General features: G+C 38.5%; 1 protein-coding gene across 1 annotated transcript in view; it reads right to left on the reverse strand.

The window, feature by feature from the left end:
* POLD2 (DNA polymerase delta 2, accessory subunit) overlaps positions 1-18,033 on the reverse strand; it is a 51,392-nt gene extending 33,359 nt beyond the window's left edge. Inside the window, exons 1-5 of the mRNA XM_053718139.1 lie at positions 17,649-18,033; positions 16,899-17,020; positions 13,629-13,752; positions 6,728-6,842; positions 1,477-1,675 (exon numbers count right to left, since the gene is read on the reverse strand). Coding sequence (XP_053574114.1) covers positions 1,477-1,675; positions 6,728-6,842; positions 13,629-13,752; positions 16,899-17,020; positions 17,649-17,868 — 780 coding nt within the window. The 5' untranslated portion in view covers positions 17,869-18,033. The remainder of the gene's footprint in view (positions 1-1,476; positions 1,676-6,727; positions 6,843-13,628; positions 13,753-16,898; positions 17,021-17,648) is intronic.
* Between the last annotated feature and the right edge of the window lie 344 nt (positions 18,034-18,377).

The following is an 18,377-nucleotide window of genomic DNA, read 5'->3' on the forward strand; positions in this document are numbered from 1 at the left end:
GTATAGGAAAAAGTGGCATGCTGCATAGACACCTATATCTCAGGCATCTAAGCAGCTACAGACCCCCAAGACCCACCATTAGAAAGGCAATCGCCTAACCTTTCCAACAGTTTAAGTTGGGGATCTGGGGGGGGGGGGGAAATATTTGAAAAAAAAATATTTAAAAAAAAAACAAAAAAAACCTTAAAACAGTTTAGCACCCAGGTGGGAAAGTGTTTAGCACTCAAAGGGTTAATGTACTCTGAAACTAAAGCATAAAACAAGTATGGGATTTAAATAAAAAAAAAAAAAAGGGAAGATATACAAATCACTGAATCATGTTTACCTATTATCACTTATTTGTAGAGCGCCAACAGTGCTTTAAACAATCTCTAATTTGTGAAGTAGCATTTAGGGGAGACAAATAGGTAGAGGCCCCTGCAAATAGTTCCACTGTTTAAAATCACCTCTCACGAAGGTGATCTACAAAACAGCTGGGCTCGTAGGCTTACATAATAAATAGTTTCAGGGGATGAAACAATGAGGAGAGGAACTGAGGTAAGAGAATGTTAGTGTATATTGTATGAATCCCTGAAAAGTAGAGTCTTTAAGGAATACTTGAAACTATAAAAATTAGGGAAGACTCTTGTGGAGCAAGGAAGAGTTCCACAAGATAGAGAATCTGGAGAAGTCCTGTAGATGGAATTGTGAAGAGGTAACAAGAGAAAAGAGAAGGAGGTCATGAGCAAAGCGAAGGGAACGGTAAGGAATAGTATCTGAAGACTAGGTATGAGATATAGGGAAAGCAGTGTTACTGAGGGCTTTGAATGTCAGAGTCAAGATTTCGTGTTTTATTCTGGCGGTTGGATGAAGCCAGTGAAAGGATTGGCAAAGAGGCGAGGCAGATGAGGAATGACCTGTAAGGAAGATCAGCCTGGCAGAGGTATTTGTTATGGATTTTAAAGAAGATAGACAGCAGCTGGTGAGACCAAAGAGGATGAAGTTGCAATAGTCAAGACAGGAAATGATGAGACAGTGGATTAAAATCTTTGTTGTGTCTTGTGTGAGGAAGTGGTGAATTTTGTAGAGGTTTTTAAAAGTGGAAACATCAGGAGTTGGCTAAAGACTGGTTGAAGGGTAGTGTAAAAGATCTGAGTCAAGAGTGACCCAAGACATCGGGCATGCAGGGTTGGGGTACTGATGTTATCAACAGCTATAGGGAGACAGGTGAGCAGAAGGGTCTCTTGTACAACTGTAGGCTAAACTGCAAGTACTAACCAAAAAGAGCAGTGCAGCAATAAGGCAGAAAGGAATAGATGGTTGCTGTTAACTAAGGTGGAAACATACATACATTGCCAATATTAGTTGCCACACCTCTGAGAAATAAGTCCTTTGTAGAGTTAAAAAAAATGTAACTAATATTTTAGCATTTCATATGGTGGGATATAAAATGCCTTGGAAGAAACAAAGTTGGTGAAGAACATTCCCCTTTAGTACCTTATTTAAGGAGTCCTTGCCCTGTGTGTTCTCGCTCAGCAAGTTCCCAGCTAGGATAACACGTGAAATGCGTGCAGCACAACCTTGCTCCTCTTCTGCCCCTGCCTGTCCTGTCACCAGGTCCAGCAGCAACTGCAACCCCATTAAGCTGTCACCACTTCCACCACCAAGGCCTAGCCCAGATGTCAGCAGCACATACCTGCAAACCCCAACCAATAGACAAAACTCAAATAGCAGAAAAGGAACATGAAGCTCTGAACAAAACTTTTTATAAGACAGAAGAAAGGTTATTAGGTTCTTCATTTGACAATATCTGGTCTATAAAACCTAACAGTAGAAATGCACTTGATTCTTTATCTCAAGTTATTTACCCTACAATGTGTACATCTGAAAAGGCCAGAGCCTTTTAATTTTAATTTTTTTTTTTAATTCAACATTATGGCTCATGATTTGTTTTTAGACGATGTCTGACTATAGTTGTTTCATGAACTCAACCATTGAATTTATTTGTATGGATATAGCAGATGCTAAAAGCTACAAGAAACTTACGCCTAGATTTAGAGTTTTGTCGGTAACGACCCGCGTAGCCAACGCTGGCTTGTTTCTGGCCGCACCTTTAAAATAACTCTGGTATTGAGAGTCCACAGAATGGCTGCGTTAGGCTCCAAAAAGGGAGCGTACAGGCATATTTAACGCCACTGCAACTCTCGATACCAGAGTTGCTTACGGACGCGGCCAGTCTCAAAAACGTGCTTGTGCACGATTCCCCCATAGAAAACAATGGGGCTTTTTGAGCTGAAAAAAAACCTAACACCTGCAAAAAAGCCGCGTTCAGCTCCTAACGCAGCCCCATTGTTTGCTATGGGCAAACACTTCCAACGTCTGCACCTAACACTCTAACATGTACCCCGAGTCTAAACACCCCTAACCTTACACTTATTAACCCCTAATCTGCCGCCCCCGCTATCGCTGACCCCTGCATATTATTATTAACCCCTAATCTGCCGCTACTTACATTATCCCTATGTACCCCTAATCTGCTGTCCTAACATCGCCGACCCCTATATTATATTTATTAACCCCTAATCTGCCCCTCACAACGTCGCATCCACCTGCCTACACTTATTAACCCCTAATCTGCCGAGTGGACCGCACCGCTACTCTAATAAATGGATTAACCCCTAAAGCTAAGTCTAACCCTAACCCTAACACCCCCCTAAGTTAAATATAATTTAAATCTAATGAAATAAATTAACTCTTATTAAATAAATTATTCCTATTTAAAGCTAAATACTTACCTGTTAAATAAATCCTAATATAGCTACAATATAAATTATAATTATATTGTAGCTATTTTAGGATTAATATTTATTTTACAGGCAACTTTGTATTTATTTTAACCAGGTACAATAGCTATTAAATAGTTAAGAACTATTTAATAGTTACCTAGTTAAAATAATTACAAAATTACCTGTAAAATAAATCCTAACCTAAGTTACAATTAAACCTAACACTACACTATCAATAAATAAATTAAATAAACTACCTACAATTATCTACAATTAAACCTAACACTACACTATCAATAAATTAATTAAATACAATATCTACAAATAACTACAATGAAATAAACTAACTAAAGTACAAAAAATAAAAAAGAACTAAGTTACAAAAAATAAAAAAATATTTACAAACATCAGAAAAATATTACAACAATTTTAAACTAATTACACCTACTCTAAGCCCCCTAATAAAATAACAAAGACCCCCAAAATAAAAAAATGCCCTACCCTATTCTAAATTACTAAAGTTCAAAGCTCTTTTACCTTACCAGCCCTGAACAGGGCCCTTTGCGGGGCATGCCCCAAAGAATTCAGCTCTTTTGCCTGTAAAAAAAACCCCACATACAATACCCCCCCCCCCCCAACATTACAACCCACCACCCACATACCCCTAATCTAACCCAAACCCCCCTTAAATAAACCTAACACTAAGCCCCTGAAGATCTTCCTACCTTATCTTCACCATACCAGGTTCACCGATCGATCCAGAAGAGCTCCTCCGATGTCCTGATCCAAGCCCAAGCAGGGGGCTGAAGAGGTCCATGATCCGGCTGAAGTCATCATCCAAGCGGGAGCTGAAGAGGTCCTTGATCCGGCTGAAGTCATCATCCAAGCGGGAGCTGAAGAGGTCCATGATCCGGCTGAAGTCTTCTATCAACGGCATCTTCAATCTTCTTTCTTCCGGATCCATCTTGCAGACCTCCGACGCGGAACATCCTGCTGGCCCGACGGACTACCGACGAATGAAGGCTCCTTTAAGGGACGTCATCCAAGATGGCGTCCCTCGAATTCCGATTGGCTGATAGGATTCTATCAGCCAATCGGAATTAAGGTAGGAAAATTCTGATTGGCTGATGGAATCAGCCAATCAGAATCAAGTTCAATCCGATTGGCTGATCCGATCAGCATCAGCCAATCGGATTGAACTTGATTCTGAGACTTCAGCCGGATCATGGACCTCTCCCGCTTGGATGATGACTTCAGCCGGATCATGGACCTCTTCAGCTCCCGCTTGGATGATGACTTCAGCCGGATCATGGACATCTTCAGCCCCCCGCTTGGGCTTGGATCAGGACATCGGAGGAGCTCTTCTGGATCGATCGGTGAACCTGGTATGGTGAAGATAAGGTAGGAAGATCTTCAGGGGCTTAGTGTTAGGTTTATTTAAGGGGGGTTTGGGTTAGATTAGGGGTATGTGGGTGGTGGGTTGTAATGTTGGGGGGGGGGGGGGTATTGTATGTGTTTTTTTACAGGCAAAAGAGCTGAATTTCTTGGGGCATGCCCCGCAAAGGGCCCTGTTCAGGGCTGGTAAGGTAAAAGAGCTTTGAACTTTTGTAATTTAGAATAGGGTAGGGCATTTTTTTATTTTGGGGGTCTTTGTTATTTTATTAGGGGGCTTAGAGTAGGTGTAATTAGTTTAAAATTGTTGTAATTTTTTCTAATGTTTGTAAATATTTTTTTATTTTTTGTACTTTAGTTAGTTTATTTAATTGTAGTTATTTGTAGGAATTGTATTTAATTAATTTATTGATAGTGTAGTGTTAGGTTTAATTGTAGGTATTTTATTTAATTAATTTAATGATAGTATAGTGTTAGGTTTAATTGTAACTTAGGTTAGGATTTATTTTACAGGTAATTGTGTTATTATTTTAACTAGGTAACTATTAAATAGTTCTTAACTATTTAATAGCTATTGTACCTGGTTAAAATAATTACAAAGTTGCCTGTAAAATAAATATTAATCCTAAAATAGCTACAATGTAATTATTCGTTATATTGTAGCTATATTAGGGTTTATTTTACAGGTAAGTATTTAGCTTTAAATAGGAATAAGTTATTTAATAACAGTTAATTTATTTCGTTAGAATAAAATTATATTTAACTTAGGGGGGTGTTAGGGTTAGACTTAGCTTTAGGGGTTAATACATTTATTATAGTAGCGGTGAGTTCCGGTCGGCAGATTAGGGGTTAATGTTTGAAGTTAGGTGTCGGCGATGTTAGGGGTTAATACTATTTATTATAGGGTTAGTGAGGCGGATTAGGGGTTAATAACTTTATTATAGTAGCGGTGCGGTCCGCTCGGCAGATTAGGGGTTAATAAGTGTAGGCAGGTGGAGGCGACGTTGTGGAGGGCAGATTAGGGGTTAATAAATATAATATAGGGGTCGGCGGTGTTAGGGGCACATAAGGATAACGTAGGTGGCGGAGCTTTGCGCTCGGCAGATTAGGGGTTAATTATTGTAGGTAGCTGGCGGCGACGTTGTGGGGGGCAGATTAGAGGTTAATATATATAATATAGGGGTCGGCGGTGTTAGGGGCAGCAGATTAGGGGTACATAAGTATAACGTAGGTGGCGGTCGGCAGATTAGGGGTTAAAAAAAATTAATTGAGTGGTGGCGATGTGGGGGGACCTCAGTTTAGGGGTACATAGGTAGTTTATGGGTGTTAGTGTACTTTAGAGCACAGTAGTTAAGAGCTTTATAAACCGGCGTTAGCCCAAAAAGCTCTTAACTACTGACTTTTTTCTGCGGCTGGAGTTTGGTCGTTAGATTTCTAACGCTCACTTCAGACACGACTCTAAATACCGGAGTTAGGAAGATCCCATTGAAAAGATAGGATACGCAATTGACATAAGGGGATCTGCGGTATGGAAAAGTCGCGGCTGAAAAGTGAGCGTTAGACCCTTTCCTGACTGACTCCAAATACCGGCGGTAGCCTAAAACCAGCGTTAGGAGCCTCTAACACTGGTTTTGACGGCTACCGCCAAACTCTAAATCTAGGCCTTAGAAATTAATTTTTAGGATGAGTTTAGAATTTTACCCAAATAAAACATAATTGCATGAATAAAACACTTAAAAACTATTCAGACTGTATGCAATTCTATGTAGGGGAAGAATCCTAACAAAGGGACAGTCAAGTCCAAATTAAAACTTTCATGATTCAGATAGGGCATGTAATTTTAAACAACTTTCCAAATTACTTTTATCATCAAATTTGCTTTGTTCTCTTTGTTGAAAGCTAAACCCGGTAAGGCTCATATGCTATTTTCTAAGCCCTTGAAAGCCGCCTCAATCCAGTGAATTTGGACAGTTTTACACAGCTAGAGGGTGTTAGTTCATGTGTGCCATATAGATAACATTGTACTCACTCCTGTGGAGTTATTTACCTCAGCACTGATTAGCTAAAATGCAAGTCTGTCAAAAGAACTGATATAAGGGGGCAGTCTACAAAAGATTAGATAAAAAGTAATCACAGGAGGTAAAAAGTATATTAATATAACAATGTTGGTGATGCAAAACTGGGGAATGGATAATAAAGGGATAATATATATTTTTAAATACCATTTTTGGTGTTGACTGTCCCTTTAATATTTTACTCTGTTTATAAAAGGGAATGGAAGAGAGAATGGTTACTAGAGAAGCCAATATCTGACTGAAGTCAGACATTAAAAGTCTAGTCTGCCACTTAAAATAATAAAAAAAATTATATGAGCTTATTCAATAAAAAAAAATTAAAGTAAAAATTGCACCTTCCCCCGTAATATGTATCCATAAGAGGGAAATGTATATTTGCGTAAGCAGAAGTGTGAATTTACAAAAATGCTGTTGGTGAGAAATAAGGTTTTGACTGGCACAAAATGTTTTAATTATCTCATCCAAACAAACCACAAACTTGCGATGGGGACTCACCGGTCATCAGCCAAGGCTGGAAGGGGGGATTGTGGCGGCAGAGAGGCCAGACAAAAATCTTCCACTACAAACTTTCCAGCATCTTCTTCTGAGCCAAGAACTGCAATAACAGCACCTACGGCAGAAAATAGATGAATGCCGCCAACTGCTTACAGGGACATTAAAAACAAATTAAAATGCATCTTTTTTTTGGTCAAAATAGTATATTATTTCATGGGTGGGGGTGGTTTAAATTAATTTCTCTGCCCCCCCATAACAAAATAACCCTTGCTAACCAATCACAAACTAATACACAGAAATATCATTAACTCTGTTTGCACATGTGCAGTTAGAGGGACAGTCTACACGCCAAATGTACTTGCATAATTGTAATCCTTGCTCAGTGATCATATAGTCTAACAGTATTCCCCAGGAGGTTTTTTTTTTTTTTTTTTTTTTTTTTTAAAGGTCACTGAAAAAGGATTACAATTATGTAAGTACATTTGTAGTGTAGACTGTCCCTTTAAAGGGACACTGAACCCAATTTTTTTTCTTTTGGGATTCAGATAGAGCATGCAATTTTAAGCAACTTTCTAATTTACTCCTATTATCAAATTGTCTTCATTCTCTTGGTATCTTTATTTGAAATGCAAGAATGTAAGTTTAGATGCCGGCCCATTTTTCGTGAACAACCTGGGTTGTTCTTGCTGATTGGTGGATAAATTCATCCACCAATAAACAAGTGCTTTCCATGGTTCTGAACCAAAAAATAGCTTAGATGCCTTCTTTTTCAAATAAAAAAGCAAGAGAACAAAGAAAAATTGATAATAGGAGTAAATTAGAAAGTTGCATGCTCTATCTGAATCATGAAAGAAAAAAATTGGCTTCAGTGTCCCTTTAAGGAAAGAGAATGGGGTAGCCTGCCCTCTTATATTCCCTTAAGGTGGTTAGCTGTTGCCCACGGCTTCACTTGTGTGGATTTTGTGATTTATTTATTTTTTTACAAAAGAGAAAAATGCAACCACTCGCAACGACGTGTGTCCTCACGTGTGTGCCCATTCGGGTTGCACACTCGCTGACATGAGCTTAGTGAGTTTTCGTTAATTCTCTGTGTTTCTCATACATGGGCAAAAATATGTTATTATTCTGTTTACAATTACTTTAATATTAAATTGTAATTATATAATATGACAACTGTCAGATGTGGGAAAAAAATAAAATAAATTTGTTTTAGTGATATCTATATCTGGAAAACTACGGATGTTGGCATGTAAACTTACTTTATAATAAAGATTTTAATATATAATTTTTACTTTTCCAACATCTTCAGTTATAGGTATCCTCATAAACCCCCCCCCCCCCCCTTTAGTAGATTTTCGGGAAATGCTAAAACACATGTTTCTTTATTTTTAAATGAGAATCTAAAATACCAATTTTCACGTCGAACATCTTCGGTTTTTGAGATATAGGTATCCTCATAAATAAACCGCACAAAAGAAAAAGTTGTACCAGCCGTGAGTAAAAGTTATCAATTTTATTGGTCTAATATCAAAAGCAGGATAAAAAGCCTAGAAGCTTAGGCCATAGTGTGGGAGGTCAGCAATCTAAACACAGCTAGGCTTTTTATCCTGCTTTTGATATTAGACCAATAAAATTGATAACTTTTACTCCCAGCTGGTGCAACTTTTTCTTTTGTGCCATTTGTCTACTCTGACCTCAACTAGTGCAGCACAAGCGGTGGGAGTAACATCACTACAGCCCCAAGGGTTCATGTAAACAGAGCGGAGGCTGAACCTATCAGAGGAGCCTGAGGACTGACACACCCTCGAGCGGCAGAGAGGATTGGTCCGCGGAGACACACACTCCCAGGGTGACAGAAGGAAAGACTCCAATCAGATGAGGAGAAGACCTTACCGCAGAGTTCCGGGTTCTCTCAGATATACTAGCCGGTCACTGGCAGCAGCGCATTACCGCTAAGGTACATCGGGCAAGATCGTTGATATTGAGTGGAACAACAGGCATTTGGAATCCAAGTGAGCCCTGTCCCTCCTACAACAAGCTTTTGTATGCATGCTTTAAATTTGCCTAGAATACGGTAAGCGCTGATGTTTGGAAACATGTTAATGTACTTCCGCAAAGAGTGACTATTTATCTGCTAAGCCACCATATTTACTATTGAATCCCTTGCTGTATATTTGTTCAGTACAGTTTATAACCTTGTAAACCAGGGTTTCTACACGCTAACCATTAGTGAGAGAATTCCCTTGTTGTCTTATTTTTATCCTCCTAAATAAACCATCCCCTTTTTCATACCCCTTAAAGTGTCAGTAAACCTTAAAAATAATGTTCTATAATTCTGCACATAGTGCAGAATTATATAACATTATATTAGCCAAACTTTGTAAAACCTAATATACCCTTTTAATTTTTTAAATAAACGGCTGTTTTACAGACCCGCACTCTGTGCTCTTCTGAACGGATCTGTTTTTTTCACACAGCGCATCGGGCCAGCTGTATAGTCACAGCCCGGCCCGACCGCGCCATTATACACAGTGCAGCTCGCTCCTGCTGTCAGACAGAGCAGGAGCGAGCTGCACTTAGTGTTATGGTGCGGTCGGGCCGTGGCTGTGACTATACAGCTGGCCCGATGCGCTGTGTGAAACAAACAGACCCGCTCAGAAGAGCACAGAGAGCGGGTCTGTAAAACAGCAGTTTTTAAAAAAATTAAAAGGGTATATTAGGTTTTACAAACTTTGGCTAATATAATGTTATATAATTCTGCACTATGTGCAGAATTATATAACATTATTTTTTAGGTTTACTGTCCCTTTAAGTGGATTTTCGGGAATGGTAAAACACGCGTTTCATTATTTTTAAAGGAGAATGTAAATAGCAATTTGTTTTTTGAAATATAGGTATCCTCATAAAAAATAAATAAAATTTCACCCCCCTTCTTTCACCCCTTAGGGACGTAATTTCCAAGAATCCTTCCTTAGTGGGTGCCTACGTCATAAAAACAACGTAAGCATCCAAATACACGCATACACATTAATATTAAAGGGACAGAAAGGTAAAAAATGAAGTGTGCATAGGTGTACTTCAATGGGAAATAAGCATTTTTGCAATTTACTTCCATTAGCAAAAATGTTTCTCGTAAAGGTGATTACTGTTTTCTGCAACATACTCACATATCTTGTGAGGGCCTGTAGACCATTATTCAAACAACAAATCTCAGAGTCAGCAGTGGCTGGCAAGATTAAAATGACATCTTCAGAAGCAACACACACACCGCTGCCAGCTCTCTGAGATGGTGTGGTGTTTGAATACTCGTGCACGGGCCTTTTCCAGGGATATGTGCGTATGCTGCAGAAATCAGTAGTAACTTTTACTAGAAGCATTTTTGCGGAAGTATATTGCAAAAATGCTTCTATTCCACATTGAAATGCACATTTCAATTTTGACCTTTCTATCCCTTTAACACCTGAACTACCCCTTGTATGCACACAGCTACTGCAAAGAATACTTTTCCTATCATGATTGGTGAATTAAAGCTGATAATCCACCTTAACTCCTTAAAGGGACAGTACACTGTAAAATTGTTTTTATATTAATGTATTTTCAATGACTTGCTATACCAGCTGCAGAGTATAAAATGTATGAGAAATTGCAGTTTTCTGTTTATTTGTGTATATGAAGTAGCTGGTTTTGTGCTTTTAAACCACAGCCTATTACAATGGGGTAATATCAGATCTCATCATGTTATCACTTTGTGTACACACACTTGCTTCCTTATATTATATCTGTCTAGAAAACCAAAGCTCAATACTTAGAGAGAACAATGGAAAATTATAATTTTATTACTTAAACTATTCTGCACCCCACTTTGAGTTTAATTTCTTCTGCTGGCTGTGTTTACTTAGGCTATTCAATAGCTGAGACTCCAGTATCGGTTGGGAAACCACAAGCTAAATCAGCTATTTCAAAGGCCAAAATAGGGGTAAAGGAGCAACATGTAAACAATTTAATACACTTCAGCAGGTAAAATGGATCATTGGGAACAATTTAAATGGGAGAAATGTTTGGGTGAACTGTCCCTTTAATGCCAGGGAGCAAGTGCTTAGATTGGAATGAAGTTCAGATGTAAACACTTGCTGGAAAATTGAAATCACACGATAGTCGATGCGATCATGTGATCGCAAGGCTGGGATTGAATCATGGAGGACGGCCTATGCTGCTAGGCACACCCCCAGTCTGATTTTTTCATTTCCTGAAAGGAGGCAGGTGCAATATGCCATATAAAGGTAGGAGGTTCCATGCCGTCCTAACAGCATTAAAGTCCAGTGCTGCTAGGACAGCATGGAATGTCCCAACGGCGCAAAGCCGTTAAAACAGCAAATGAGTACAGAGAATCTGATGTAGCAAAACCTTAGAGACAAATTAGCAAAATGTATTAACCTAAACGTCCCTGGGAGAAAGTGATAATAGTTTAAAAAAATAAAATAAAAAAAAAAATTAAAAATATCAGTATAGGTTGGCAAAACCACAAGCTAAATCAGCTATTTCAAAGGCCAAAATAGGTGTAAAGGATCATTGGGAACAATTTAAATGGGAGAAATTTTTTAGGTGAACTGTCCCTTTAATGCCAGGGAACAAGTGCTATAGGACAGCATGGAATGTCCCAACGACGCAAAGTGGTTAAAACAGCAAATGAGTACAGAGAATCTGATCTAACAAAACCTTAGAGACAAATTAGTTAAAAGTATTAACCTAAACGTCCCTGGGAGAAAGTGATAATAGTAAAATTTTCAAAATGTATCTTACAGCAAAAGGGAGCAAAATAGTACATTGCAATAATGTTTAATTTTCAATAATGAAACATTTTTGGGGCAGATTACGAGTGGAGCGCTATTTAGGGCTTTCGCTAGAAGTAAATTTTTCCGCGTGTCGAGTTGGGCTGGTATTATGAGTTGAAAGTAAAAAATATCCCATGCGCGATAAACTATTTCCCCATAGAAGTCAATGAAGAAAAAAAAAATGGTAAATTACCCTACGCGCACGATTTTGGATTTGGAATATATATATAAATCTCCCATTCCTGGACACTTATAAACTCCAGATTGGCTTGTAATGAATTAAAGTGTCCCTGTTTTTAAGAGTATTATTTAATACTGGCCTTTAATTCAGTAAAGTTTACAATCACTTTGCACAGTGAAGTTCCATGCCATAAACAAAAGGAAAAAAAAACAAAAAAAAGTTGTGATCATCAGACCGCTGCTTCCCTGCCCTTTTCTCCACCTCATAGGTAGAAAATTTTAATCTCCCCGGTCTTGTTGGACCAGGGAGATTGGCAGCTCCTGCCCGCATGCGATTGGCTGTGCGAGGGCGGGATTGCATGCAAGCGCAAAGGAGCGCTCGTGTGCAACGTGAAATTCGTGCAGCGGAATGCTACCCGCCAGAGGAAAGCTCGGGGGGACAGGGGCGAATATGTACACCCCTGTCCGCCATGGATTAATAAATTGAGCCCATAGTATCAATTTTGCTTAGTTCTCTGGTATTTTTTGTTAAAAAAGGACAGTAAGCGTTGTGAAAGTGGTTACTTAAAGGGAAAGTCTAGTCACAATTTAAAAAAAAAAAAAAAAAACTTTCATGATTCAGATAGGGAATGCAATTTTAAACAACTTTCCAATTTACTTTTATCATCAAATTTGCTTTGTACTCTTGGTATTGTTTGTTGAAAGCTAAACCTAGGTATGCTCATATGCTAATTTCTAAGCCCTTTAAGGCCACCTCTTATCTCAGTGTATTTGGACAGTTTTTCAGCTAGACAGTGCTAGCTTATGTGTACCATATAGATATAACATTGTGCTCACTCCTGTGGAGTTACCTATGAGTCAGCACTGATTGGCTAAAGTGCAAGTATGTCAAAAGAACTGAAATAAGGTGGCATTCTGCAGAGGCTTAGACACAAGGTAACCACAGAGGCAAAAGTGTAATTAATATCACGGTGTTGGTTATGGAAAACTGGGGAATGGGTAATAAAGGGATTATCTATCTTTTTAAACAATAAAAATTGTGGAGTAGACTGTCCCTTTAATTTTGTTGTTGGCTGCTTTGCCTAGTGCAAGAGCACGCTACATGTATTTCTAAGGCCCGACCGTGTGCACTGTGAGTAAAATAAAAAAGGAGGATGGCTTCGCTTATAAAGTAAGTATAGTTTTAGCTTTCAAATTCAGAATTTTGAAGAAAAAAAAAAAAATCCTACAAAAAGGCACAGTGCACAATTATGTAACATCTTGCACAATGTATGCTGTCCCTTTAAAGAGTAATTCTAGTTGAACTCAAGAGTGTGCATATGACGTTAGCCCGCCGGCACCAGTATTTGCAACAATGTTTATAGCAGTTATACATTGTTGCAAACACTGCTGCCATAGAGTGCTAAAGACACGTGCACGCTCCTGAGCTCCTATTAGCCTACACAGCAATACTTTTCAACAAAAAGATACTAATGGAACAAAGCAAACTTATAATAGAAGTAAATTGTAAAGTTATTAAAACTGCATGCTCTTGCTGATTCATGTTTAATTTTGACAACACTGCCCCTTTAATCTCTTATGCTTTTATTGCAAAACAGATTATTATTTTTTTTATTAAAAAGGTGTTTTACGTCCATTTAAATAAAATCCATTCTCCTACTCATACCAAATGATGAGACAGCGGTAGGGTTGCCACCTCGGCCAGGTTTTCCGGGACACTTATGAGTTACACATGCTGCAGGGTGTGCAGAGGGGAACATGAATTGCACCCCAGTACATGAATAGTGACCCTGGACAGCACTAGTCATGTTCCTCCCTGCAGCATGTGTAACTCATAAGCGTCCAGGAAAACATGGCTAAAGTGGCGACCCTAGAAAGCGAGCACTTACCAGTCACAAGCTTCTGCACATCCGTTGCGCCCTCCAACTTAATCCGCTGCAGCTCATCTTCCAGAATTAACTCATCTGAATCACTTATGTATTTTTTTCTTGGAGGTTGAGGCAAAAGATTGTGCTTTAAAAGGAAGATGAAGGGCGATATGTCAAAACAAGATCATAAAAAGGGAAAATAATTTGTAAATGCAACTATGTCTCGCAGCCTTCTATGATTAGATAACTTTTTACATGAGATTTTATGCAGGGATAGGGTGTATTCTGGAGAAGGGTGAAAATGCTTCCAGGCTAGTGATATTGTTTCCAACAAGAAAAAAAAAAAAAAAAAAAAAAAAGGGATTGAGGAGCACTTGAAAATTAAAATATCACTTTTATTCAATCCATTAAAAAGGATGATGTTAGAACAATGTTAAAAGAACAGGTGTTACCCTGTTGATGTCAGCTACCCAGCTGACGCGTTTCGGCTTTTACGCTGTAATCACAGCTATGACGGAGGGAAGAAAAGGAGGTGTATGCCGCAGCTGAAAGTGCTGTTTGCAGCCAGCGGAACAGCGATAAGGCAGGGATAATTACTGGGACTCACCTACACTCCCGTGGACCGGACTTCCCGACTCTCTTTAGGTTTACTCACTACGTCACACCACCTACCCTGAGACTTTACATCAAATTATTCATCTAATCAGCCAATTAGTGTAGGATATGTGTGCATTCTTTTGCAACAAGGGATATCAAAAGAACAAAGCACATTTGAAAATAGAAGTGCGTTTAAAAGCGTCTTAAAATTACATGCTCTATCTGAATCATGCAAGTTTAATTTTGACTTTCCTATCCCTTTAAATTTTTTACAGTTTTTTGTAAAACAACTGTTTCTATACTGGAAAAAAAATATATGTTTATAATACATCATTGTCCACCAATAAAGTAGTAGGAGCCAGTACAGGCACAACACAACATGTTTAAAAGGGACATAACACTGTGTGCTCAGTCGCTACAAATAAGATGTGGTCTGTACCAAAAGTAAGGAATGTACGCCTGCACGTGCCCACATCTTCTTGTTTCAGTGTGCTCTTATGATGAGTGCATGCATAATGATGCCTACATAGTGACATGCACGTACAGGTGCATGCGCTGTATCTAGTAAACATAACACAAAAATATAACACCCATTTAGTGACTTATATTATGAAGCCGTTCTGTAAGTAGAGAAGTTGTATAGGGATGTAAACCTTTTGTCTTTTAGCATTCAAACTGTAGAAATGTTCCAGTCCGTCATAACCAAGACATGTAATCTAATTTCTCTCCTCGATATTTCAATGAGATGTATAGGGGGTGGCTATGCAACAGTGGCTTAGATCAGGATTTCTATGTGCTCATTTTGCAATATCCAAGGTAAATAGTTTGCATTTTTTATGTTAATTTTGATTTAAAGGGACAGTAAACTTACAAAATAATGTTAAATAATTATGCACATAGTGCAGAAATATATATAACATTATCTTAGCAAAAGATTTTAGCACTCAAAGCTGCATTTACCTGGTCTCCTTTCCAGGCTCTTCTAATCTGGTCTGCTTTTTCAGACCAGAGCGGGAGCGAGCAACATTAAGTTCAATAGCGCAATCGAGCACGCTATGATTAGACAGCGCGCCCGCGAATCGCTTTTGAAAAAGCAGACCAGATTAGAAGAGCCTGGAAAGAAGACCAGGTAAATGCAGCTTTGAGCACTAAAATCTCGAAAATCTTTTGATTTTAAAAGCTCTTACTAAGATAAAGTTACATAATTCTGCACTATGTGTAGAATTATATAACATTATTTTGTAAATTTACTGTCCCTTTAACAAAACAAAAAAAAAGCTGCACTGGTTTCACATACAGTACATTTAAATATTACTCTCATGTACATACTAGAAAGCTTTAGTTAAATGTCCCTTTAAGTTGTGCTCTATACCAGTGTTTCTCAACCAATGTCCTCAAGTACCCCTAACAGGCCAGGTTTTCATGAATGTCTTAACTAGAGCACAGGTGAAATAATCATCTGATCAGTAACCATGGTTACTAACCTGCTCCAATCCATCAGCTGATTATTTCACCTGTGCTCTACTTCAGACATCATGAAAATCTGGCTTGAGGACTTTGGTTGAGAAATACTGCTCTATACCCTCCACTATTAAAAGGGACATGAAACCCATTTTTTTTCTTTCATGATTCAGATAGAGCTAGCAGTTATATTATTTTATTATTATACTTTATAAAGCGCCAACAAATTATTCAGTGCTGTCTATGGGTACAAAAGTTCAACAATGATACAATATTTTTAACACACTGGGCAAAAATTTTCAAACAATTACAGGAGGAATTGAGGTACCTATTCCCATGGGAACTTACAATCTAGAAGGGTAGGAGGGTAAGAAACAGGATGTGGGGACTGCAATGATGAGAATGATTTTAAACAGAATTAGATAAAGGCAATAATTTAGTAAGTGGAATTAATTTGTTACTGAGTTGGGTGCTAGGCTTCCCTGAACAAAAAAAGTGTCTCTAGGGAGTGTTTAAAAGAGGACAGATTAAGGGAAGTCTGGCAGCACGAGGGAGAGCATATCAGTGGGTTGGTGCCGCACAAGAGAAGCGCTGCAGTCTAGCATGGGAGGAGGTGATAATAGAAGATGCAATTAGTAGGTCATAACTAGATCTTAGGGGGCGGGCTAAAGTATATTTGTTGCTTAGCGAGGAGCGGCATTGGTAAAGGTGAACATTTTGCATTTAATTCTGCTGTGAATAGGGAGCCAGTGAAGGGACTTACAAAGAGGGGCAGCAGATGCAGATACAGAGCAGCGGTAAAGGTGGATTAGTCTGGCAGAGGCATTTAGGATGGATTGAAGGGGGAGAGGTTTTAAATTATTTTCTAATTTATTTCTATTACATAAATTTGTTTTGTTCTCTTTGTATCATTTGTTGAAAAGAATACCTAGGTAGGCTCAGAAGCTGCTGCTTGGAGGCTGCACATATATGCACCTTCCCATTGGCTTTCAGCTAGTTCCCAGTAGTGCATTACTGCTCCTTCAACAAAGGATACAAAGAGATATAAGCATGTTAGATAGAAATAAATTGAAAGTTGTTAAAATGGTATGCTCTGAATCATTAAAGAAATATTTTGGTTTTATGTTTCTTTAAATAGTCTGTGCTGCTGAATCCAAAAATCAGCAGGATGCTTTTTTTCTCTGCATATGAGGGGAGCGAGAGAGAGGAAAATTAAAGAGACAGAAGTTGTACCTCTTCGCTGATCTCTCTCAGGATAGAAGGTTGAAGCTCCATGGCTTTAAACAGAGTTCCCACCACACAGCATCTCTCGGTACCCTGCAGCTCACACAGTTTCCGCAAAGGTATGTCATCACCTACAAGCAGAACATTACAAATACTCAAAATATAGGCATTAACAGACTGCTTATAAATGCATTAATTTAGTAGCTAATAAATAATTGCAAAAATTAGTTTGCCAAGTCTGCAATCTACTAGGGTCTGGTCCATCATAACTGGTAGAAATTATCTGCTACTTTTTAGAGGTAAATCAAAGAGAACCCCAACCCCCTAAAAAACCTAGTGATATAAAGAAATAAGACATATATAATTATCAAAATCTGTATGTTTCTTTACAAAAACCTGATATATATATATATTAGAGTATAGATTACATAAAGTTTGGTCTTTCATTTTTATTTATTTTTAAAAAGATAAAGAACATACATTACCTACATTTGTGTGATGATTTTTCATCCATCACTGGGGTAAACATTGTTTTTTTATGGGCTTATAAAATATTTGCAATAAAATGTGATGTTTAGTCTTTTTGTGAATGATTTATCACAACACGTGCTATAAACTAGAAAGCAGTTCTTTTGTTTATGTATTTTTATCTGTAGGTGATATCCGTATAGTTGTCCAGGGCATCAAGTGATTTTTACTACCCATCATGAATGAAGTGGCATAATATGGGCATTTTCACCCGGCCCAGGGGACACTCACCCCATTTTTGCTTGGCTCTCTGCTCCAGGAGAGGCCTCATCTGAACCAGGCGGGTGGCATAGATATGCGCGTACTGGCGACTAAAGTTTCGCTCTCCCAGTCGGAAGTTCTCTGATCGGTTTTCATACTGAGCATTGATCACTCGGTTATACGTATTCGTAACCTCAGAAGGGGCAGAGAGGAGTCCCGGACCCTGACCCACTGCCAATTCTGTGAACATAATGAGAATCTGGAGAAAAAAACACAACCGGAGAGAGCAGATAGCTAAACAGACAAAACGGGGTTCGTGATCGCCCGTATTTGTAAGCGGTGTTACCGAGCGTAACGCGCCCAGGTTATTATCCTAAATACTGTACATATTTTAAACCCATTCCCCGCTTTCATACTACGCATGCGCAACACTAACTCCGTCTCCAAAACCTATCATTGTGCTTGTTGATAACGTCAAGCGCGACGACACTGCGCATGCGTAAATGGTATTTGTAGCGTAAAGGGACAACTAACTTTTACACCACATGGTGTAATATTTATTCTGGATAAAAATGCCCCCAAAATAGAGAGGGTTGTGAAAAAATCATGACGTTTTGATATGTGTGTCTTTTAAAACGATTGAAAATATGTACATCTATATATGAACAATTACATTACTAAAAGGTATGTTATCAAAGGTAAAAGTATTATTAAAAATTAGATTACAAAAGGCCTTTCTCTGAGTACTTGTTACCCCAA

Source organism: Bombina bombina, chromosome 6 (assembly GCF_027579735.1).
Source record: "Bombina bombina isolate aBomBom1 chromosome 6, aBomBom1.pri, whole genome shotgun sequence".
Classification (NCBI taxonomy): Eukaryota; Metazoa; Chordata; class Amphibia; order Anura; family Bombinatoridae; genus Bombina; species Bombina bombina.